General features: G+C 36.3%; 1 protein-coding gene across 5 annotated transcripts in view; it reads right to left on the reverse strand.

The window, feature by feature from the left end:
• The window catches only part of Vav (Vav guanine nucleotide exchange factor), a 385,659-nt gene that overhangs the window by 120,434 nt on the left and 239,926 nt on the right, over positions 1–25,299 (reverse strand). For 4 of the 5 annotated variants that reach the window (XM_068383125.1, XM_068383124.1, XM_068383123.1 and 1 more), the window contains 3 exons: positions 24,830–24,939; positions 24,629–24,677; positions 21,178–21,243 (listed from right to left, as the gene is read on the reverse strand). In XM_068383125.1, coding sequence (XP_068239226.1) covers positions 21,178–21,243; positions 24,629–24,677; positions 24,830–24,939 — 225 coding nt within the window. The remainder of the gene's footprint in view (positions 1–21,177; positions 21,244–24,628; positions 24,678–24,829; positions 24,940–25,299) is intronic. The other variant, XM_068383126.1, reaches the window with a different exon arrangement.

Genomic DNA, 25,299 nt, shown 5'->3' on the forward strand with positions numbered 1-25,299 from the left:
TCTCTCAACTATTGCCATTCTAGCTCCAGCAAATGATATGGAGAGATCATCTACAAATAGCATTGAGAGAATATCTTGGGGAATGACAGAGGATATCCCATTAATTGCTAGCGCAAATAGGGTTACACTTAGCACACTATCCTCAGGAACTCCTCCTTCCTGATATTTTCTCTGATAGAGTTTCTCCTACTTTCACTTGATAAAATCTATGTGAAATAAATGATTGAATGAGCAATGGTAGCTTTCCTCATAATCCCAAATTATGGATGGTTTAAGTACATCATATCTCCATGCACTATCATATGCTTTTTCAAGATAAAAAAAAAAAGACTGTTACACGGTGCTGTTTGGAAGCAAAGGCTTCACAAATAGACTCAAGTCGTATCAACACATCAGTTGTCGAGTGTAATTTTCTAAATCCACACTGGATAGGGGATAAAATACTCTTCTTTTCTAGGTACCATATCAGTCCTGCATTGACCATCTTCTCCATGATTTTACATAAATAATTTGTCAACGGAATCGGTTGATAGTTTGCTGCTAAAAACTTATCTTTACCGGGTTTTAAAAAGGCTAAAATAATGGCTAGTTCCCAAACACTAGGGTAACTATGATCATGCCATATTGTTAATAATGCTTACAATAAATAACTTTGTATTAACCCTTTTACCCCCAAAGGACGTACTGGTACGTTTCACAAAAGCCATCCCTTTACCCCCATGGACGTACCGGTACGTCCTTGCAAAAAAATGCTATAAAAATTTGTTTTTCATATTTTTTGATAATTTTTTGAGAAAATTCAGGCATTTTCCAAGAGAATGAGACCAACCTGACCTCTCTATGACCAAAATTAAGGCTGTTAGAGCAATTTTAAAAAAATATACTACAAAATGTGCTGATGAAAAAATAACCCCTTGGGGGTTAAGGGTTGGAAATTTCCAAAGAGCCTGGGGGTAAAATGGTTAACAGGTACATGTTTAATCATTGCATATGGAATTCCATCAGGTCCAGGGGCCGTATCATTACATGTAGCAAGTGTGGAATCAAATTCTCTTTCAGTAAAAGGAGAATTGAATGACTTCCCTTCCTGTTACAAAATTAAAAATTTTCTTTTCTTCAATGCTCCTATACTTGTGACCAGGAGCTGCTTCACACTTGCATGATTCATTTGAGAAATGATCTGCTAGGGCATTGCTAACCTCAGTTGCTCCGGTCATATACTCTCCATTAACCTTCAACACTAGTGGTGAGTTTGGGGTGAATTTGCCTGCAATCTTTTTTACTTTTCTCCACACAGAAGATGGTGGTGTTCTACTGTTAGTGGAGGAAACAAGACACCCAAGACTGGCTCCTAGCTTCTTTCATGGTTTGACAGAACTGTGCTATACATCTCTTGCATATAAATAAATTATCCTCGGTACCGCATCTGTGCAACCGAGTTAAAGACTTACTTGTGGCTCTGTGAAGAGCAATTAATTATGAAGACCATCAGGGGACTAGTCATCGTTTGAGTATCCCTCTCGTTTTGGGTATTGAATTGACTCCTACTGTAAGGAGAGTTCCATTCAGCAAGTCCATGGCATCATCAATATTCTCAAACTGTTCTACATTCCCTTCAATTTCACTTAGCTCATGAAATATATCCCAGTCCGCATTGTCAAGATTCCATTGTGGTGATCTCTGTAAAGGTGGACCATTGTTTTTCATAATGACTGGTGCAAGGTCACTAGTATGCCAATCATCTAATGTCCTCCAATCAAAATCGAGAAGGCAATTAGAGCTTGTGATTGATAGGTCAATGCACAACAAGGTACCTATCTGAACATGGAAGTGCGTGGGCTCTCGTGTATTAAGTAGTCCCACATCTTCGTTTTCCACAATTGATGATATAATGTTGCCCCTTGTGTTTGCTAAACCATCGTTCCATAAAGGATGTCTACTATTAAAATCCCCCAACAAGAGAAAAGGTCAAGGGAGTTGTTGAATTGCCTCTACTAAATCATTATAAGAGATGCTGTCATTAAGAGGCAAATAAAGAGAGTAAATTGTGTATTTTCTCACTACATCAATTTGTACAACCACTGCCTACAGAGGGGTTCAAATGGGTAAAGTTATTTGGGGAACATCTCAGCGAACGTATGTAAGACTTACGCCATAGCTCCCTGTTTGTTGATCATATGGTGTCCTATAGCTAACATACTCTCAACGACATTGCGTATTAGCATCAAGATTGCTCTCCTGTAGACATACAACTATAGGGGAGTGCTCATGTACGAGGAGCTCAAGTTCTTCATATTTGGCCCTTAAACCCTGACAATTCAATTGCAAAATGGAGGAGAAAGCTATGTATTATTTTCTGCCAGACATCTAGCATGAGGTTTTCCCATAGACAGTTTTTGATTTAACATTATTTCCTGTAGGCTTCTTAAGTGTGGGTCTTGATAAGCTAGGTATTACATTAGCCTTTTCAATGTTCTTTTTACCTAATTCTAGAGGGGGATGGTGGTCCTAAATTTTAATTTTTTATTGATTTAAGTAGTTTTCTTGTTGACCTGAAATATCTACAGACAGACCATCATATCTATTTGATGTCATAACTTTGGTGTTTTTAATGGATGGGGTGAGAGAGATGGAGGTCTCTCCCTTTTCCTATCAACAGGTGGTGATTTATCAGGTTTTTGCATTATCCCTACTACAGGTGCACCTGATAACTTGTTTTATGTGAAACCTCCATCAAATCTGGCAAAGATATAGCCTGAGAGAGGTTAGTATTATCCTTTGTAATGGGGGACAAAGGTATAATAGAGGTGAACAAAGCCTTAGGAGGTGATATGCTTGTCCTATCATACCGAATTTTATTAGAAGATGGCAGATTTCTTTTTTGGGGAATACTGGCAGTAATAGGTGGGTTGGATGTCTCCTGCCTCACTTTTCCTTGTGATTTCAATACCTTTGCATAACTCTACTAAAATAGTCTCTTGGCATGACCCACACGTATGTCTGATACTAGATTTATTGTGGGAAGCCTCTTTTAACTTATTTTGCTGGCAGCTCCTATCAGTAGATTTATGATTCAAATTGCAGTTTAAACAATTGTCCTCTAGTGCACATTCTCTATGGTAAACACTGGAGCAAGTACTACACATTTTTTTTTTTAATTCTTGCAAACTTTACAAGGATGCCCATATCTCAAGCATTAAAACATTGCAGTGGCTTCTGCTTAAAAGTTTGAACTTTAATCTGTTAATTTTCTATGTAAATGTGGAAAGGCACACCAGCATCCTGGAAAGTAGAGATAATCATTAATGTTCCAGGGACTTTATGCACTTTCCACACAGTTAAAGGACATGGCCAGTATCTCTTCTTCTGTAAACTCATACAAGTCTCTATTAAAAACTACTCCCCTTCCATAAACGAAGTTTAGATGGGATTTCACATCCAACTTTATGTCATCATTCTCTGTCTTTATATTGCATAATATAACATATTGTGTTTCTGATTTCGCACTTATGAGGAAACTGTTGTTTCCAAAACGAGATATATCTCCTGGTGCGAAGGTACCTACTTTCTAGTAAAGAAATTTACATATTTTAAAATAATTTCCTGTACTCCCTATTGACTCAGCGATATGCTACTTTAGTGGTTTTGGCTTTCTCTGGGATAGTATAACCACCTCTATATCTCTGTCAATCCAATCTGCAGGTTTGTATACATCTAAATCTTTAGGTACCCCATCACAATGAGCACCCTTGATATTCAAATTATCAATTCTAATATTCATAACGTCTCTGACTGCACCAAAAGCTTTATTATGATTATCAAATGATATCCATGAATCCAACTTGTCATTTTCAAGTCTCATTCGGATTTCTCTGATACTACCATAACGCTGAAATGTTTAATACAGTACATCATATTTACTTTCTATGGGAATTTGGGTGACATAAAAAATTCACAGATTCCCTATGTTACCAAATTACCTAGTTTTTGAGCATCCGAAGAATGGTCCTTTACAGTTTCCAGGTTGTCAACAGAGGGGTTGGTTTCTGTTGAAGAAGCAGCAAGCCGGGTTATCCACCTCTTCTCAAAGGATGTCAGTCCTCCTATCCTATGTGGCCCAACACGAGAAGAGGCTTCAGCGGGGACCAGTCCTCTATTAGAGAGGGGCTGCTTCTCTTTAGGTGGGCGTACACTGGTCAGTGGGGGTACTTAGCCCTTCCCACCGACGGCTTCAATGCCTGGCGTCGCCCATTACACGCAAATATGGGCGACTTAAAACTGGATCACTGGAGCCCGACCCTTAACAGACTAAGTCTGCGCCCAATGGGATCTGCCAGAGGGTGATGGGGTCTAAATTTGTACAGGTTGACATGGCATGTCATCCATTCCACACTGTGCCAAATCCAAAGAATCAGCCAAACTATAATCAAACAAGCCAAAGTCGTCAACAAGTTCATGCCCAAGAGGAAGAGATGGGAGAATAAAAGAAATAACCAATAGGAAAGGAGAAAGGGCTGACTAATTTAGTTGGATCAACAATTAGGCACCAAGGTCCAGTAGGAAAGCAGTTCCCACTGCTCATTAGAGCCCAGCTGCTAATCCCTAAGGCCCATCCTCGTCAAGACTTCAGCATCTGGGAGATTGTCAGGTCCTGAACAGAGTCCGTGCATCCCGAGAGGTCAGAGTAATGCTAGTAGCCACAAGGTGGCCTACAGTGGAGTGGTATCTAGACATGCTGGCACTTCTCGGGGACATTCCATGAGAACTTCCAGAACGGCGAAACCTAATTCGTCAATCACATGTAAGAATGTTCCACAAAGCAGTGCACTGCCTATCGCTTCACGGCTGGAGACTATCCACCATCTCTTCCAAGAGAGATTTTATGGGACCAACTGCGAAGCAACTTTCTGGATACCTCTGAAAGTTGTCAGCAGAAGTCTACCAAGCCAAGGGAAAAATCTTCTGTGATTGGTATTATAGGGGAATTATTTCTCCACTTAAGGGGACCGTCCCTCATGGTGCTTTGACATAACTTTCAGAAATCAAAATCGTTTTATTGCTTCTATGTATGCGTTAACATATCATACATGCTCCCCAGAAGTTTCAGCCAATTATTTTAACAAATAATGAAGATATAGCGGTCTTTGAATGATGACATCATCCTTACTGTGTCGTCTGCATAACTGAGTTTGACAAAATCGTCTTTGTATGTTTATTTTTGCATATGTATAGCGATTCTTTCACTTATGTTTCGATATATCGTACGTCTGGAAAAAATGGAAGACATTGGTAGAGCGTAGTTGAACGAAATCTACTCCTACGAGAACAACAGCCAGAGTTTCTAGAGACGTACAGAAGTTATAATGCATGTGTTTGTTTACTTGATGTTTGTATGTACATTGTGTTTTCACAATGTCCTCGGGAACTTTATAGCGAGGCCAATGTTATCTAAGGTTATAAAAAGAACAAATAGTCAATAATTTTTCCAAACAATGAAGATATAGCGGTCTTTAAATGATGACGTCATCCTTACTGCGTCGTCTGCATGACACAGTTTGACAGAATCGTAGTTGCGTTTATCGCTCTCTCTCTCAAATTATTTAAAACTGCCATTTATACAAATACTATAGTTCTCTCTCTCGAATTATTTAAAACTGGCATTTTTACAAATACTATAATAACAATGTTCAACTCTCTTAGAATCATATAATGGTTGATCTCTCTCTCTCTCTCTCTCTCTCTCTCTCTCTCTCTCTCTCTCTCTCTCTCTCTCTCTCTCAATGTTTCGAAATCTTGTACTTCTGGCAGAAATGGAAGGCATTGGTAGAGGGTAGGTAAATGAAAACTACCAGCTATGAGAACATCAGCCAGAGTTTCTAAATACAGTGAACCCTCGCTACTTCGCGGTTCGACAATCGCGGATTCACCACTTCGCGGGGTTTTCCCATATCCCATATATATATACATATCGCAGATTTTCCGGAAAATTCGAAAATACCGCGAAATCTGAAGACAACCAAATACGATATTTTGTTACCTGTAATTCCATTAATACTGTAATTAGTAATATCTGTTCTTACTGATTGTTCATTGCATTACATATGATATATAATTCAGCACAGAAAGAAATAAAACACGAAAAGAGAATGTGATCATACGATAATTCAGTACTGTATACAGTACGTAGTAAAATTAAATCGAACATGAAACGCAAATCAGATGCAGTCATACCATATTAGAATGGTGTGTACTGTGATGGATGTGCTTCTTTTCCATGAATCTTTTGTATGTATACGTATGTAGTACTGCATCCAATAATATTCTTTGTTGCAAAAATCCCATTTCGAATAAGCGTACGAGAGAGAGAGAGAGAGAGAGAGAGAGAGAGAGAGAGAGAGAGAGAGAGAGAGAGAGAGAGAGAGAGAGAGCGTAATATTACGTACGTAAAGCTGTATTATTATTATTGTTATTATTATCATTATTGTTGTTGTTGTTAATAAAATTATTATTGTTATTATTATTATCATTATTATTATTATTATTACTGTACAGTATTATTATCATTATTTATTATTATTACGGTATTTACTTAATCTACGTACGTTCGGTATGCGCGGGGCATCTTCTATGAGTAGGTAACCAACGCATCATAGTACTGTAAGACGGGTTGTGATTGGTTCAAGCGCTGATAGATGACGAATCAGAACTCAAGTTTTGTTATCTAGCCTGTGATTGGTGTTTTGCCCGCATCTCCTACCCGCAGCATCAAAGTTCTCGCGGGGCTGGATCGTCCACTCTCTGTTACCGCGTATCGCTGAGTAGACGTTCTTAAGTGTGTGAATCTGTGCTGTGTGCGACTTTTTTAAGTTGAACTTTTTGTTACTGTAAATCCTACTGTAATGGCTCCCAAGCGTTCTGCTTCTCTTAAGGCTGGTAGTAAGCCTAAACGCCACTGAATGATGATGACGATAGCTGAGAAGGTTACGCTTCTCGACATGTTAAAAGATGGTAGAAGTTACGCGGCCGCCGGCCGCCATTTTGGCATCAACGAATCTACTGTTCGCTATATCAAGAAGGACGAGGCGAACATTAGAAAGACGGCTGCAATCACCTTTAGCAGATCAGCGAAGCGAGTCGTTACAACGCGTAATAAAACGATCGTACGCATGAAAAGTGCTTTAGCTGTGTGGATTGCCGACTGCCGGAAGAAGAACATAGCGTTGGATACGAACACCATCCAAACAAAGGCTTTGAGCTTATATGAGAATTTTGCTGCAAAGGAACCTAAGACGATGACGGCAACCATGCTGAAGATGATGATGATGCAGATGATCCTCAACCAGGGACATCCATTGATTCCCAGCCTCAGAAACGTTTTTCCGCAAGCAAAGGATGGTTCGCGAAGTTTCAGAAACGCTTCGCCCTGAAAAGCGTTTCCCTGCATGGGGAGTCTGCTTCCGCTGACACTGCCGCTGCTGAAACTTACGTGAACCAGACGTTCAAGAATATTATCGCCGAAGGTGGATACAAGCCGGAACAAGTCTTTAATATGGATGAGACTGGCTTGTTTTGGAAGAGAATGCCGTCGCGAACTTTCCTGTTCAAAGAGGAAGCCAAAGCCTCTGGCTTTAAAGCATTCAAGGATCGCGTTACCCTCGTAATGTGTGGCAATGCTGCTGGATTTTTGTTAAAGCCGGGGCTTATTTATAAGTCGAAAAATCCTCGCGCTTTGAAAAATAAAAATAAGAATCTCCTTCCCGTGTACTGGATGCATAATCAAAAAGCATGGATTACGAAGATGCTGACCTCCAACTGGTTCCATCAGTGTTTTATCCCGCAAGTCAGCAAATATCTCTTAGAGAAGGGCTTGCCATTCAAGATCCTTCTCCTTATGGATAACGCTGGTGGACACGCAACTGACCTGTCGCATGAGGGCATTCAGATTGAGTTCCTGCCACCCAACACCACGTCATTAATTCAACCGATGGACCAGGGGGTTATCAGGGCGTTCAAGGCCCTCTACACGAAGAACACCTTGGCGGACCTCGTTGCATGTGTGGATGCTGCCCAAGATGACGAGGATGAAGATTTTAACTTGAAGGCGTACTGGCGGCAGTACACCATAGCCACGTGCCTGCAGAATATTCAGAAGGCACTTCAAGAGATGAAACCTGCAACCGTGAATGCGAGCTGGAAGAAGTTGTGGCCCGATATTGTTTACGACGACAAGGGATTTACTCCGTCGGAAATCCAACACTCTGCAATACGGAAATCTGTGCAGTTGGCTGCCATAATTGGAGGTGACGGATTTGGCGACATGACGACTGAAGACGTCGACGAGTTGTTGGACTGCCATTCCCAGCCCCTAACTGACGCAGACCTCGAAGACCTGACGAAATCGGCAAGTGAAGAAGAGAGTGATACCCAGGAAGAGACCCAAGAAAATGTCAAAGAAACGGGCTTAACATTAGAACGGCTTGCCAAGGCCTGCAACCATGCGAAGGAGTTGAAAGAAATGTTGCAAGAGTGGGACGAGGATATGGTTCGCTCGATGCAATTCTGCAACAAGATCGATGAAGACATGACTCCCTACAAAATGCTCTTGGATCGAAAAAAGAAGCAGCGGCAACAACTTCCGATCACAATGTTCTTCCAGCCTCGCAAAAAAGAGCCAGTTCCTCCTGCTAGTACGCCTTCGGAAGAAATTGAAGAAGTTTCCCAGGAAGAAGTTGAAGAGGTGTCCCAGGAAAAGACACCTCCGTCTGAAGAGACGTAAAATACTATCATTGGCTGCACAGTAGAACACATCATCAGCTTCATCATCATCATTTCTACCGTGCAGCAAATTCATCGCCATCACCATTCAAGTTTTTCTTCAACTTCTTTCGTGGTGAGTACAGTAACAATCTTTATTTTTTACTTTAATATTCTTACTGTACATTCTAAAACTGTATTTGTGCCTGTTTTATAGTTTAGTACTGTACGTACTGTATGCATTAAGTTAAAGGGAAGGTTTTAAAAGTCTACATGTTGTAACCTATCATATTTTTTTTGTTTAAAATTTACATTTACGTACGTAAAACAATCTCTCTCTCTCTCTCTCTCTCTCTCTCTCTCTCTCTCTCTCTCTCTCTCTCTCGTAAATTGTTTTCCTGCTTTGCTACGTACAATACTGTATACTGTAATTTATATTTGTAAGGTAACATATTTTGTAAATGCTTTTACTGTAAATACTGTATGTACTGTATCATTATTCATCACTATCATCATGCGCGTTAAATGCATTGTTTGTTCTGAGCGTGGTTGTTTACTGAGCGTACACGCCGTCGTTTCAGGCGGCGTCATAAAGAAAAACATTTAATTTGGAAGTCCTAAGAAAAATACGTAAACTAAAACATTGGTAATAAAAAAATCAACATACAGTACTGTATAATCAATATAATCGATGCAAAAACAAACCTATACATATATGTGTACTGTACACTAAATGAGTTAGTTTCTTCATTATAATCAGAGATGAACGTAAACAAAACATTGGTTGCCATTTTTTATCGTGCTTTTTAGGTGTTTAGGAAACGCATGATATAAAATCGCCTTTAATATTTGTGCCTGTTTTAGTTTAGGGTGCTGTAGTACATGCATTAAGTGTTCTGTACATTAAAGGGTGGTTTGTTAACAGTACTACGTACAAGGGAAGGTTTTAAAAGTCCGAATATACATGTTAAATAAATAGGTAAATATGATGTCACTACTTCGCGGATTTTCACCTATCGCGCCCGCGTCTGGAACCTATCTACCGCGATAAACGAGGGTTCACTGTACGTATAGAAGTTATAATGCATGTTTGTTTACTTGAAGTTTGTATGTAGACTGTGCTTTCACAACATCCTCGGGAACTTTATAGCAATCCCAATGTTACCTAAGGTCATAAAAAGAACAAATAGCCTATCATTTTTCCAAACAATGAAGATATAGCGGTCTTTAAATGATGACGTCATCCTTACTGCGTCGTCTGCATGACTAAGTTTGACAGAATCGTAGTTATGATATATTCATTCTCTCTCTCTCTCTCTCTCTCTCTCTCTCTCTCTCTCTCTCTTCTCTCTCTCTCTCTCTCTCTCAGAAATGGAAGGCATTGGTAGAGGATAGGTAAATGAAAACTACCAGCTACGAGAACGTCAGCCAGTTTCTAAATACGTATAGAAGTTATAATGCATGTGTTTGTTTACTTGAAGTTCGTATGTAGATTGTGCTTTCATAACGTCCTTTGGAACTTTATAGCAATGCCAATGTTACATAAGGTGATAAAAAGAACAAAAAGTAAGTGGAGGATAAGAAAAAAGAACCAAGAAGAGAGAGAAACATGAATAAGAGTAAAGCTGAAACCTGCTAACTAAAACACTGGCAACAATGAGAGATCGCTAGCAACTATAGTCTATTTTTTATAGCGGTGCATATTTGCACTCAACTCACAGGGGTGCCCTTTTAGCTCGGAAAGGTTTCTGATACCTGATTGGTCGGAAGTATTTTTGTCCGAACACCTTCATTGTTCTCGAATGATTACCAAGTAATATGAATCGAAACTTATTCATTAACCTATATTTCTCCATCAGATATATGTTTAGTCAATAAACAATGTGAAAGAATAAATATATTATAAAGAATCGTCTTGGTAAGTCTAAATTTAATAACATAATCCGCTGAAGTCAACGACAGCAGCTGGTTTTCGGATGCACGCTTTGTAATTTTGTAATTTTTCACATATTTTAACGCAAATTGGGATAGATTACACTCAGCATAAGTTAAACATGTTATTATAAACTTTCTTTGAATACCAGAACTTACCAAAAACATGGAATTATTAAAACCCGATATTTGAGAAAACTTATGGGGAGGTGAAAGAACAGCCTCTAGCGGCCTGGCGGAAAAACGATCCCTTCTGACTCGTAGACGCAGTTTGTTTTTTTCTTTCGTAATATAGTTCGGCCTATTCCTTTCAATTTAAATAGTCTTACATTGTTTCTTTTCGTATTATTTTGCTTAGTATTTTCCCACATTCCTGTTCCTCACCGAATATCTATCTATTTTCCCCGATATCCCTTCTTTCATATAGGCCTATGTGATATCCGCACTACGATTCCTTATGTTTTGCACCTTACGTCAGTAAGTATGTAAGTAATAATAACAACATAAATTTTATGCTGTGTAGCAAGTATAACCTATTCTGTAAACCTGATATTAAGCATAGTATTTTTTTATTCCCGCCTCTACACTATTTTAATGAGACTAGCACGCGCTTCCCTTCAAGCCATCACTTTCGACAGAGGATAAGAAATAAGGAATCGTAGTGCGGATATCCCATATATGAAAGAAGGGATATCGGGGAAAATATATAGATATTCGGTGAGGAACAGGAATGTGGGAAAATACTAAGCAAAATAATACGGAGAGAAACAATGTAAGACTATCTAAACTGAAAGGAATAGGCCGAACTATATTACGAAAGAAAAAAACAAACTGCGTCGACGAGTCAGAAGGGATCGTTTTTTCCTCCAGGCTGCTAGAGGCTGTTCTTTTACCTCCCCATAAGTTTTCACAAATATTGGGTTTTATTAATTCCATGTGTTTGGTAAGTTCTGGTATTCAAAGAAAGTTTATAATAACATTTTTAACTTATGGTGAGTGTAATCTATCCCAATTTGTGTTAAAATATGTGAAAAATTACAAAATTACAAAGCGTGCATCCGAAAACCAGCTTCTGTCGTTGACTTCGGCGGATTGTGTTATTAAATTTAGACTTACCAAGACGATTCTTTAAAATATATTTATTCTTTCACATAGTTTATTGACTAAACATATATCTGATGGAGAAATATAGGTCAATAAATAAGTTTCGATTCATATTACTTGGTAATCATTCGAGAACAATGAAGGTGTTCGAACAAAAATACTTCCGACCAATCAGGTATCAGGAACCTTTCCGAGCTAAAAGGGCACCCCTGTGAGTCAAGTGCAAATATGCACCGCTATAAAAAATAGAGTATAGTAACATAGGAATAGTAAACCGAGGGTTCAAATACTGTACCTCGTCTAGGGTGCTTTTATGTAGGAATGAACAATAAAAGTTATCATAATAATATTATCTTGATTACTTTAAAAAAAGAAGAGAAAATTTGTTGCAAATCTTTGGGAGCTCATAACTCAAAAACACACTTATTCACACTTAGGTACATTTTTCTCACTTATTTGTTGTTTGATATCAGAGAGAAAGATATCATTGAAGAGAAGAATAAAAATTCCACAATTCTGTCAAGCAAAATTTCTATTTTATTTTTACTTTCTTTTTCACAATTATTTTGTATCTAGATGAGGAAAAAAAAAATAAAAATTCTTAAAAAAATCAAAATTTCAGTTGACAGAATTGTTCGGTTTATAAAGTAGTTTTTATGGTATTGGATTCAATACAATTGGTGTTGTATTAGTGGGGAAAAATGTACCTAATTTTTTTTTTTCAAATCATGATTTTTGCTAATAAATCAAGAGTTTTTGATCAAATGACTTGAAATTTTTATATGATAAAGGTATCCTATATGTCTAAAACATATATAGAAATTGTGTATTTTGGATCATTAAAAAAAAAAATATGGCAGACATGGCGGACGGTCCCCTTAAGGCCACTATTTCCCTGATATCAGACTTTTTAGTGTTCCTGAGGAATGAGAAATCCCTTTCAGTTACTGTGGTGAAGGGCTATGGCTCGCCCTTGAGCCAGGTTTTCAAACTGAAATGGCTTGATCTCTCCTTATCATGGGACCTTTCCCCTCTCATTAAGAGCTTTGAGCAAATTTGTCCTCTGCAAGAGCTCAAAACCACCCCCTGGGATGTGACAAAGGTCCTTAGGTTCTTGAGGAAAGCTTCTTTTGAACACTTCCATAAAGCCTTGGACAGGGATCTTACCCTGAAAACTGTCTTTCTCCTTGCCTTAGCTTTAACTAAGTATCAGCAAATTTCATGGGCTATCTCATCTTATGCTGTTCACAGTCCGGAAGGTGGAAGGAACTTAACTTTATCTTTTGTTCCTGAGTTTGTAGACAAAACTCAGAAATCCAGCAAAGAATGATTTCAAATTTAACTCTTTCATGATTCTGTCTCTCAAAGAGGTAACTGATGACCTAGATAATCTTTAACTGTGTCCTTTAAGAACAGTCTGCAAATATTTGAAAAGAACTGCCCATCTTAGACTTCAAATTTCTAACTTCTTTGTGAGCACAGGTTTCTCCAAAAGGAAAGTATCCAGAAATACTGTTTCCTTTTGGGTGAGGGAAACTATCACGAGAGCATGCAGACTTTCAGGGGAAGCATTGCCAGGGGACCCCCTTAAAGCACAAGATATCCGTGACCTTGCCACAACCCTAGTGTTCCGCATGAGCCCCTTAATAGCCCAAGCTCTCAGAGCCGGTGTTTTTCATGGATCACTACCTGAAAGATTGCACTCACAGATCATTGGACAGTTTTTCTTTAAGCCCTATTGTTGCAGCTCAACAAACAGTCTAGCCTAAAAACTTACAAGACACCTAACTTTTTATCAAAGGTATAATTTATTCTTGACATTATAAGGCTATTAATGTGGATCAAGTCAGAATGTGATGACGATGTGAAGCTCAAGCAAACCCTAATGTACGCAAGATTAATATGCCTTGTTCAGGTTTTTTTTAAAAATATATTTGATATATATTATTGATATATAATTTCACATGGCTTTACTACTGTCCTAGACTAGAAATAAAAGGATTGGATGTTTCTACCCTACCTCTTTACAAGACGGCTAAACAATCTCATTTCATTCACTTTTTTACTTTACTTACAATTACAAGTGGCTGTAAATATATATACAGTGGTACCTCTACATATGAATTTAATCCGTTCCACAACCGACTTCGGATGTAGAAAATGTTCGGATATAGAAACGAATTTTCCCATAAGAATACATTGAAATAGGATTAATCTGTGGTTGAGCCCAAAAATCTATGATAACTCCTTAATAAATTACTACACGTAATTACACATGACAATATGCTCTTTAAATTAGATAATAGACATGTAAAAAAGAATAATAATCAAGAAATAATAAATAAGAAACGGGTTTTTAGCGTCACTTTACCTTAGAAAGTCCAGCGCAGGTGTTGGTCTTGCTACGCAGAGAAGAGACGGACGGGCAGCGTGGAGGTAGAGAGGTTGACTACGATAAACGTACACTACCGTAACCTATTCTAACTTACACTAAGTGAACTTTAACCTAACTTAGCTTATTTATTTTTTTTATTTTTATATTTCATATTTTCTTTACATTTTCTTTTTGATGACTAATTTTAATCACTTTCACTCTACACTTAAAATTGATTGAATTTTATTCTCTTCAATCTTTGCTGTTTTCTTTGTTTCACTTTCTTTTGCTTCACTCTTTGCTGTTTTCTTTGAACCACTTCCTTCCTCTTCATAACGAGTTCACTTCGTAGTTTTTTTAAAGAAGCTATCGATAGAAAGTTGCTTGGTGCAGCTTTTCAGAATGTTTTGAAAATAAGTTAGGGAAACATCATCAAACTGCGCAACTACACGACAAACCTGCAATTTCTATTTGTCGATGAAGTCGACCACGTCTTGATATTTTCCTAACACCTCTTTTATTTGCGCCAAACCTAACACATGTTCTACCTCCTCGATCCCTTCCTTGTCATCACTCATGTGCTCAGACATAGCATGGAGTTCTTTGAGCTCCTCTGTAGTAAGTTCGTTGTGATGTTCTTTTGCAATTTCACTCACACGGATGCCACGCTCATGCTTTTCAATAATTCCTTGCTTTACTTCTAAAGAAAGCATTTCCTTATTCCTTTTCTCACCACTACCACTACCACTTGCGAAACTAAGCCTCTTAGGATCCATGATTTACGTAAAATACCGTAAAAGGATGAACGTAAAAAATCACGATTAAAACACGGCTAATAGCAGAACGCACAGAGCACAACTACACGAAGCCGACGAGAACAGAGGAATGTCCCAAGCCCCACTAATTGAGGGTCCCTACGAGGTACAAATGCTGCCTTCTATCGGCGGAAATAAAAAATACATCCGGCGCTATGAGTACCATCTACGTGCACGGGTATTGATTACTTCGGGTGTCGAAAAAAAATTTGGGTGTAGAGTAGGAACGTGTTCGAATTGTACTTCGCGTGTCGAAAAATTCGGATACAACTGGTACGACGAAAATTGCTTACTTTGTGTGTCGAAATAAAATTCGGGTGTAGAGTCGAAAAATTGCTTGAATTTTACTTCGGATGTTGGAAAATTCGGATGTAGATACGTTCGTGTGTAGAGGTTCCACTATATATATATATATATATGAGGGTACACTCAGGCACACTATTCTATCTTATTTTTTTTTTCTTCCTCTTGTTTTTTTGAAATGGTGTGTTGGGGAGGCTTAATAGAAGGGCCATGGATGCCTGGTGGTTTATCAAGAGGTTGTCTTTTCCTTTTTCTGATTATTTTTCTTCTCAAAACCATCCTTACTGTCCTCCCTTCAGTTGAAGTGGCTATCCTGGAGGGTATTTAGCCTTGCATGGTGTATCGGCTCCTCCATGTTGACCAGTTTTTCCGACTTTTTACTATAGTCTATGGGTATCATCAATCACTTTGTTTATAATTCTGTACGTATTGTTTTTGTTATAATTCTTCTTAATCTAGTTTTTAAGTATGCTGTCTCTTTTTTATTTCTATTAATTCTTATGCTGTCTGGAGACATTGAGCGAAATCCGGGACCAGTATGTCCTAGATTTCGTCAATGTCGTCTTCTGTATTGCAATATTCGTGGTCTTCATGCAAATATCCAAGACCTTACAGTTGCGTCCAGACAGTATGATATTCTTTTGTGCTCAGAAACTTTGGTTTCTAATATGAGGCACTCATCTGAGCTCCTTATAACTGGTTTTAAGAAGCCAATAATGTTGAAACGTGATGCCATCCCTAGGGCCAGGGGAATGGCGGTGTATATTACGACCGAGTACCCTGCTTCTCATAAGTCCTGCTATCAATGTGGATGTCATGAGATTCAGGTAATAAAAGTTTGTGGCAGGCATAACAACTTTTATTTGTGTTCGATCTACCGGAATCCAGACATAGATGATTCTATCTTCGATTGTCTTCTTACCATTATGGCTAAGATACAAGAAGATGATAGAAAGGCTTCTTTTGTCTTTGTTGGTGATTTTAATGCTCGCCATAGGGAGTGGTTAAGTTCTATCTCTCCTACCGATCGCCATGGCTTAAGAGCTTTAGACTTTGCCTCTGAATCAGGCTGTGAGCAAATCATAAATGAAGCTACTCACAGGTCTGGTAATTGCTTGGACCTCGTATACACTGACTCCCCTGGCGTTATAACTAGTAAGGTTGGTTCTCCAGTCGGGACATCTGATCATGCCTTGATTTCATTATTAGTGAAGACTGAGCAGCTTGTCCCTGATATATCATATTCTTGTAAAATTTATATGAAATCCCAAGCAGACTGGAATGGGATTTTACATGATCTTTTGTGCTTGAATTGGTCACAATTATATAATAGTGTAGATCCTGTTGTCCCTTTGAATGAGAATCTAGTCAACATAATTGATAGGCGTATCCCTTCTCGTGTGCTAAGGTATCGAGTGAAGGACAAACCGTGGTTCAATGATGATTGTAGACGTGCTTATTTGGAGAAACAGGAGGCCTATCATCTTTGGAAGGGGAACAGATCAGATTTGACCTGGAACAACTATACTCAGCTTCGAGCTTTTGCTCAGAGAGTTTATGCCTCAACTGAAAAGGAGTACAATTTAACCATAAAAGAAACACTTTCTGGTACAACTCAGGAACATAAATGGTGGTCTACCCTTAAATCTGCACTCTTTGGTGTAGATGCAACAGTTCCTCCTTTACTTAAACCAGATGGATCAGTCACTCACTGTCCAAAGGAAAAGGCAACCCTTTTGGCTGATGTTTTTGACAGTAAACAGAGTAATGAAAAACTTGAACTTCCTCATTCCTGTTTTCCTGAGGCTAAACTAACTAGTTTAGCTTTTCGATCTCGTGAGATTAAAGCTCTGTTGTTGGACCTTGATGCTTATGGAGGTGTAGACCCAAATGGTATTTTTCCTTTGTTTTTTATAAAGACAGCAGATTTCTTAGCTCCAAAGTTATCTGTTATTTTGCGCAAGTTAACAAGAAGAGGAGCTTTTAGCACTAGTTGGAGAATTGGTAATGTTACTCCTCTATGTAAATGTGTTTGTGGTAGCTCAAGTCCCACTGATTACCGCCCAATTTCCATAACTCCCATATTATCTAAAGTTTTTGAACGTCTTCTGGCAAAACGTCTTAATAGGTTTGCTGAAGGTAATCATCTACTCCCTAGTTTGCAATTTGGTTTTCGTAAAGGCCTTGGAGCATGTGATGCCCTTCTTACAATCTCCAATGCTGTACAGAAATCCCTTGATTGTGGTCGGGAAGTTCGTATGATTGGCCTTGATTTTAGTGCTGCCTTTGACCGTGTTAATCATGAGGCCCTTGTTTTCAAACTGAAACAGTTGGGAGTGGGTGGGTTGTTTCTTAGCATTATTATTGATTTTTTAAGTAATAGATCTCAAAGAGTTGTTGTTGATGGGCACCATAGTGATTATAGGAATGTGATATCTGGTGTTCCACAGGGTAGTGTTCTTGGCCCATTACTTTTCATACTATATACACATGACATGTGGTTTGGCCTAGAAAACAAGCTTGTTGCATATGCAGATGATGCTACTCTCTTTGCATCAATTCCATCCCCTGAATGTAGATCTAGGGTTGGTGAATCCCTTAATAGAGATTTAGCTAGAATTAGTGCATGGTGCAAATTATGGGGTATGAAGTTGAATCCTAACAAAACTCAAAGTATGATTGTAAGTAGGTCAAGGACGGTGGCTCCTCAACATCCGGATCTCAGTATTGATAATGTTTCTTTAAATATGTATGACTCTTTCAAAATTTTAGGTGTGATTCTCGACAGTAAATTTACTTTTGAGAAACATATAAGGTCTCTGTCTTCTTCAATTGCACAAAAAATAGGCTTATTGAGAAAGTCTTTCAAGATTTTCGGTGATCAATCTATACTGAAGAAGTGTTTTAATTCTTTCATTCTACCTTGTTTTGAGTATTGTTCTCCTGTTTGGTCTTCAGCTGCTGATTCTCATCTTAATTTGTTGGACAGAAACTTACGGTCTATTAAATTTCTTATTCCTGATCTAGATATTAATCTCTGGCACCGTCGTTCAATTAGTTCATTATGCATGTTGCATAAGATTTTTCATAACTCTGACCATCCTTTACATTCAGATCTCCCTGGACAATTCTATCCTGTTCGTAATACTAGGCAGGCAGTTAATTCTAATAGCCAGGCCTTCTCCATCACGAGACTCAATACTACGCAGTACTCTAGAAGTTTTATTCCAGCTGTTACCAAGTTGTGGAATGATCTTCCTAATCGGGTGGTTGAATCAGTAGAACTTCAAAAGTTCAAAGTTGGAGCAAATGCTTTTTTGTTGACCAGGCGGACATGAGTCTTTTTATAGTTTATTTATGACATATTTGTTTTTGATGCAGTTAATAGTTTATATATGACATGTCTGTTTTGACGTTGTTACTGTTTTTAGAATGATTTATTGTTAATTTGTTCTCTTCATTTATTTATTTCCTTATTTCCTTTCCTCACTGGGCTATTTTTCCCTGTTGGAGCCCCTGGGCTTATAGCATCTTGCTTTTCCAACTAGGGTTGTAGCTTGGATAGTAATAATATATATATATATATATATATATATATATATATATATATATATATATATATATATATATATATATATATACATATATATATATATATATATATATATATATATATATATATATATATATATATATATATATATATATATATATATATATATATATATATATATATATATATATATATATAATATATATATATATATATATATATATATATATATATATTATATATATATATATATATATATATATATATATATATATATATATATATATATATATATATATATATATATAATATATATATATATATATATAATATATATATATATATATATATATATATATATATATATATATATATATATATATATATATATATATATATATATATATATATATATATATATATATATATATATATATATATATATATATATATATATATACATATATATATATATATATGTATATATATATATATATATATATATATATATATATATATTATATTATATATATATATATATGAGAGAGAGAGAGAGAGATTAACTCTTCACGGAACACGAGCAGAGACTTCCCTCCACACGTCTCTGACCAGTAGATAGTGACGTAAAGACATTTAAGCAGCGCATAGCACAGCCATGCAGTAGTATTGCCAAGCAACATATAGCGATGCAATCATCCCATTTTCCTTTTTGATTGTTTGTTTGTAGAAAACAAATCTATGAGTAACCAACTTAAATGACTCAGGTTTGTATTGCTAGGAAAAATATAAGTTGTTTTCTTTTTAAATTTGTAGATTTCATATACCAAATACCACAAAATAATCAAAATTCTTGGTAAAATAAGGATACATTTAGGTTCACAGGTGTCTCACGAGCAGCATAGACAAGGGACAGGATTGATTGATTTAAGGTTTTCTGGCATACTGACATTTTACAAGGGACAGGAAAATGCCCAACAGACCGACCATATAATATCTCGGTGCCAAAGGACCCCTCCACCCAAGCTCTAAGGAAAGGCCAGGCAGTGGCTGCTGATAACTTGGCAGGTAGATACATAGGCACCCTTAAAACCTAGCTCATAGGGTCTCCCAAATCTCAAACTGTGGGTCAGAAACCTTATTGAGAGAGAGAGAGAGAGAGAGAGAGAGAGAGAGAGAGAGAGAGAGAGAGAGAGAGAGAGAGAGAGAGAGAGATTTCCCTCATAATATGACCTAACTGAACAGTACTTACTCTAGTCAACCCAGAAAAAATACAACATTGGGATAGTACCAAATCCTATTACAACCATTACATCACTCTTGTTTTGTCTTGAAATCTACATATTTTTGGGGTATTCAACATCATGTAGAAATGAGAAAAACTTTTATACATCATGAATGAAAAATATGCAGCTAATGAAAGAGAACAATAAAGCTTCCAATGATCTGTAAATTGTGAATAGAGTAATAAGTTTGGACATTAGAAAACTACACTCAAGTTTACTAGTGGCTTATGAAGTACTCGATATCTTGATTGAGCTTTACCATACAGTTTATGGTGCAACAACAGCAGACAAGTGACAAAAATAGACAGGACAAATTTTGAATATAAGTAAAGAGTGCAAAACACCGCTGAAGCTTAAATCTAAAAATTTAAGAAACCCACATTTTGCAGGACGACATCCCATTTCGTTGGGAGAAAGAAAATCACATATGACATACAGTTTTCAGTGATGATTCAAACTGGGTAAAAGTTTTAATCAATGACTCTTCATAAATGAGAGAAGTGTGTTGGACTACAGAATCCCAATTCAACTACAGGAGAAGTGATCTACTTTACAAAGGACACCAATAAAAAAATTACATGGATAGTTACATATTGAAGTAATAGTTCCAACAATAAGTTTCTTTTGTACACTAAACTTCAGTCTGACTTAAAAAACTTCCAAGCCTAACAATTATAAGTGAGCAAAGGATGTAAAAACAAAACTACAGTACTTTAAAATCTAACACAAATTAACAATATCACATTAAGTCAATGTGAAGTAATCATATACAGTACAAAGTATTACAATACTCTCCATATAAAACATTCAAAGCAAAATAGACTAAGTTACACAACCTAACATATTACATGACTACAACTGTACCCAGAAACGAGCTCTACACAAACCGAAAACGGCCCAATTGTCAAATGAGTTTTTACAGATTATCCCTTAATGCAAAATTCCAGTATCAGAGAGAAACGAAAGCTTGCGTGAAATACTTCTCAAGTTAATACAAAGGACAGTGAGGACAAATTCACAAAACATAGTAACGGTGATAAAGAATATAATATTCTATACCTCTGTTGTAGAATCTCCCAACGACCATCTGTTGGGATTATTATTTGCGAACAACTGCGATATTCTCTGCCAAAGAAGATGCTTATTACTCAAAATCTCTGGGAGGTAGGTAAGATTACCATTTATAGTAAACATCAACGACCTTAAATAACAAGGATGAACTTGGACCATTTGAAAATAATCTTCTCCTTACAATTGGTGTGAGTTACTACTTAATAAAAAAGTTTTAAGCCAAAATACAATTTTCATGATAATCTTAACAGAATTTTGAAATTCACTATAGTAAAACTTCAGTGTACGATCACTTTAGAATAAGTTGTATTTTGAAGAAAAAATATCTCAAGATGAGTTCAGATAAGTAAACAAATGCTCATGCTTCAGTTGGCTTGAAGATCTCATTCAGTGCACAATCATTGCTATAACTGAGAATTTTCAAGTGTTTACTGTGATTCTACAGTACATTTTCTTGTTAACTTGTTAATCATGAGTCATAAGATGGTTGACAAGAAAAGCCATGTAACAAGGAAAATGGCTAGGATCCTTATAGAGCTGAAAAAAAAGCGATCATTGAAAAGTGTGGAGTTTGGAGTTTAAGATTCCTGATATTTTCTTGGAAAGGGACTCCTTTCAAACAATAACATCTCCCCTTCCTTGCCAACATCCTTGTAGGCTATCAGCTCCTCACAGTAGGGTAATATATTTAATCTAATATATTTAAAATACATATTCTAATTATAGTTTTTTATATACCGTGTATTTATGCATTTTAGTGATAAGTAGTGTAAATTATTTTATAAAATTTCATTAATGCATAATATGGGATATGCAGTATAATTTTTTTGCCAATAAATTATTAAATTTTCATTTATATTTTATAGGAAGATTTGATTGGTATATATTGTTTATGGTATAAGTCATAAATTTTGAAGTGAATTAAACTACATATACCGAGGTATTAAATATTTGAAAAAAAAATTTGATTATACATTGGTGATACGAGTTTCAATTGAATATTTCTATCATGGCAGTATTGCCACTTTTTTCTTCATAAACCAAGCATCTTGTGAAAAATTAAATATTAATTATAAAGAGAATATCTTCATATAGCAAATACAGTATAAATATAAAAGTTCTGAACAGTATATAAACCTCTGTTTTACTGTATGGAAAAGTAAGACAAACTTTGGCAAAATCTCACAAATATTAGAAGTGTTTACATAATAGTCAAGAAGTTCCCATTGTGGTGGAATCTCACACCTAGCATCCCTGACTGTTGATAAACAAAAACATTCTCCAGAAAAGATTACTAAACACCAGTGATACAACAAAGAGGTTGCCAGTAGCTCTTGACTTACTAAAACCAATAAGTCATTTACAAAAGTGAGTATTAGAGCAAAGTTTTGAATACTCAAGTGATAATAGAAGTTGTTACCAAAGCAAGACACTAGTGTTAAAGATTAAAAGAAATCCCATTCTCTAGGCCGTCCTGAGTCGGTACAAATTTTGATGAATAATGATAGGTTCCACCCAGCTCAGTCATCCTATGCATTATAATTACAAAGGCATTTCAGAAAGGTGTTCACTCATAAATAAACAAATGCTATCGCTATGATTTGGAGCATGGTAAAGCTGAAATACCTTGAAGGGTAGAAGAACAAGGGGAACAGATGAAAACTAAAAGGAAAGTGGAGAAGGATCCTGAGTGAATTACACTGTCACAAGCATTCCCCATGCAAAGAGGGTTCCCATAACTTTACTGTTTCTGCAATAGTATATCCAATCATAATAAAAATATATGAAATTAAATAAAAAACAAAATATCACAATATCTGTATGGTTGTAATCCTTTTTACACTAGAAAAGAGCAACAGCCTATCCAAAGCTTTCAATTTTAAAAAATTTATCAACACAGTTTGGGTATAGAGCTATTCAGTTTTCAATAAACAGTATTGAGGATAAACCAAAATAAAATATCTAACAGTAACATTAGGTGGGGGTAAATTTAGATACTGTATACCTGTTCAGTATTGCTGGTTATACCTTGATTGCCAAAAAATTATTCACACACACATTGAACACAAGTTTATTAAATGAAAACCCCAAATTTTATATACTTTGTATTTTTTCCTAGCTATACAAAACTTAGTCATTTAATGGGGTTATTTCTGGTTTTGTTTTCTATGGTCAGACAATAAAAAAGAAATCGGTAGATTACATCATGTTACGAGGCTAGGCAACTGCTGTGCATGATGCGTTCTACTTGAATCAATAGTTTACTCACAACATTTCTGGTCAAAGACTTGTGGGGTGGCTGAGGTGGGACCTTTGGTAAAGGACTCGGGCTTGTATAGCAAAGAAAAACACAAATCATATAAAATTTGTAGTTTACTCCTATGCGGATACAATCTTTCGAGTCATTTAATGGGGAGTCTTCCCTAGATAGGAGGAAGTATTTCATATTTAGTTCATTATAAAATCTTTATCCTTCTTTAGACATTGTGTTTAAAAGTGATGTATTAAAGCATGTTTTGTCCTTAAATTTATAAAGCATCTCAATAACCAAGAACGAACACACACACACACACACACACACACTCTCTCTCTCTCTCTCATAAGAAAATGAAACCACCATAAAATATGAGATTCTTCCCTAGATATAGAATTAAATTTATGCTAAGTAGTACTCATGACAACTGATAGACCTATGAAATACATTGCATTTTTTTATTATGGGAATACTAACATTAATCAATAGCCTATTGAAAGAAATAATTCGATTTTCCAGCTCTTTTTCCATAACTGGCAGATATATGACGTCACCAAACATATGACATGAACTCGGCAGACATTGAAACCTTTAATATATTTTTTTTTATTTAAAATACTATATATCATCAATAAAAGAAAATACTATCTTACCAAAATAAATCAGTTCATTTTCAGACAAGATAATAGATTATTAATTTTCTAAGGAAATATTAATCTTTTTAGTGCATTACTACTGACAGTCTGTGACGTAATCACATTGAAAAGGGGGTCGTAAAGTCAAACAGTCAAATACCTGTAGTCGAAAGGCAAACATTCTTAACTCACTAATAATTAATGAGTAGGTGACAAGGAATATCAATGACACAAGCACTAAAAGAGCGAAGAGCAGGCGATGTGGTTGTCGGATTGTAGGTTTGAAGGCAGCCACGTCCGACTACCTCCACGGGCAGAAGAGTTGTGAGTAAATGCTTGATACAAGCAGGACGTGTCAGGGACAGCAGTTGCCTAGCAACATAACATAACGTAATCTACCAATTTCTTTTTAACTGCCTGGCTGTAAACAGCAAAACCAGAAGTAACTCTATTAAATGATGTGGAAGTTTATATCTGCCTAGGAATAAACAAGTGATAAATCTGAAGAAAAATTTTCTGATGATAAAAACATGATAAATGCCACACTTACTTTTGTTTGCTTGCACATAATCATGACCTTATCAAACACGAACACATATCTGAAATGAGTAAGCAATCAGATTACAGTATTGAAGGATATCTCTACTAATAAATTTCAAAATAATATACATTCAGACCGGATAATTAATCTAACTCAGTCACTGCAAAAATCAGATTGCAAAGGTTCTATTGTAGCAGGTAAATAACTTACCTTTTTTTAATTGGATGTGGATGACATTCAATTCTTATATCTCCGTCATGTCTAAGTTTACCTAGGTCTTCCATGTTACTGATTTCTAAAGGCATATCCATTATGCTATTCTGTAATAGATTATCCAATTGGAAAACGAATCAATACGGCTGGATGAATAGCAGCACAGAAAGTCCTCATCTTTCAAACTTAATGGGTTCCAAGAAGATGTTAGCAAGTCAAATTTTATTAAATCTTGGTCTAGGGTAGGCTTCACCTAACTCACATGCTTATGATTTTCAGCTGCAAAAACCATCAAATAGTCCCATTTCATATTGCAAATGTCGTCTCGCTTACGGCATTAAATTATAGAATATTGTTTTTTATTACAGTATTTCATTATGAAAATTTTTATACAATATTTGAAATTTATGAATTCAGTTGGATTTGTGTTTGTACTTCCAAATGTTTGTAAGTTGAGGACCTTCCAT

Source organism: Palaemon carinicauda, chromosome 11, assembly GCF_036898095.1.
Source record: "Palaemon carinicauda isolate YSFRI2023 chromosome 11, ASM3689809v2, whole genome shotgun sequence".
Lineage (NCBI taxonomy): Eukaryota > Metazoa > Arthropoda > Malacostraca > Decapoda > Palaemonidae > Palaemon > Palaemon carinicauda.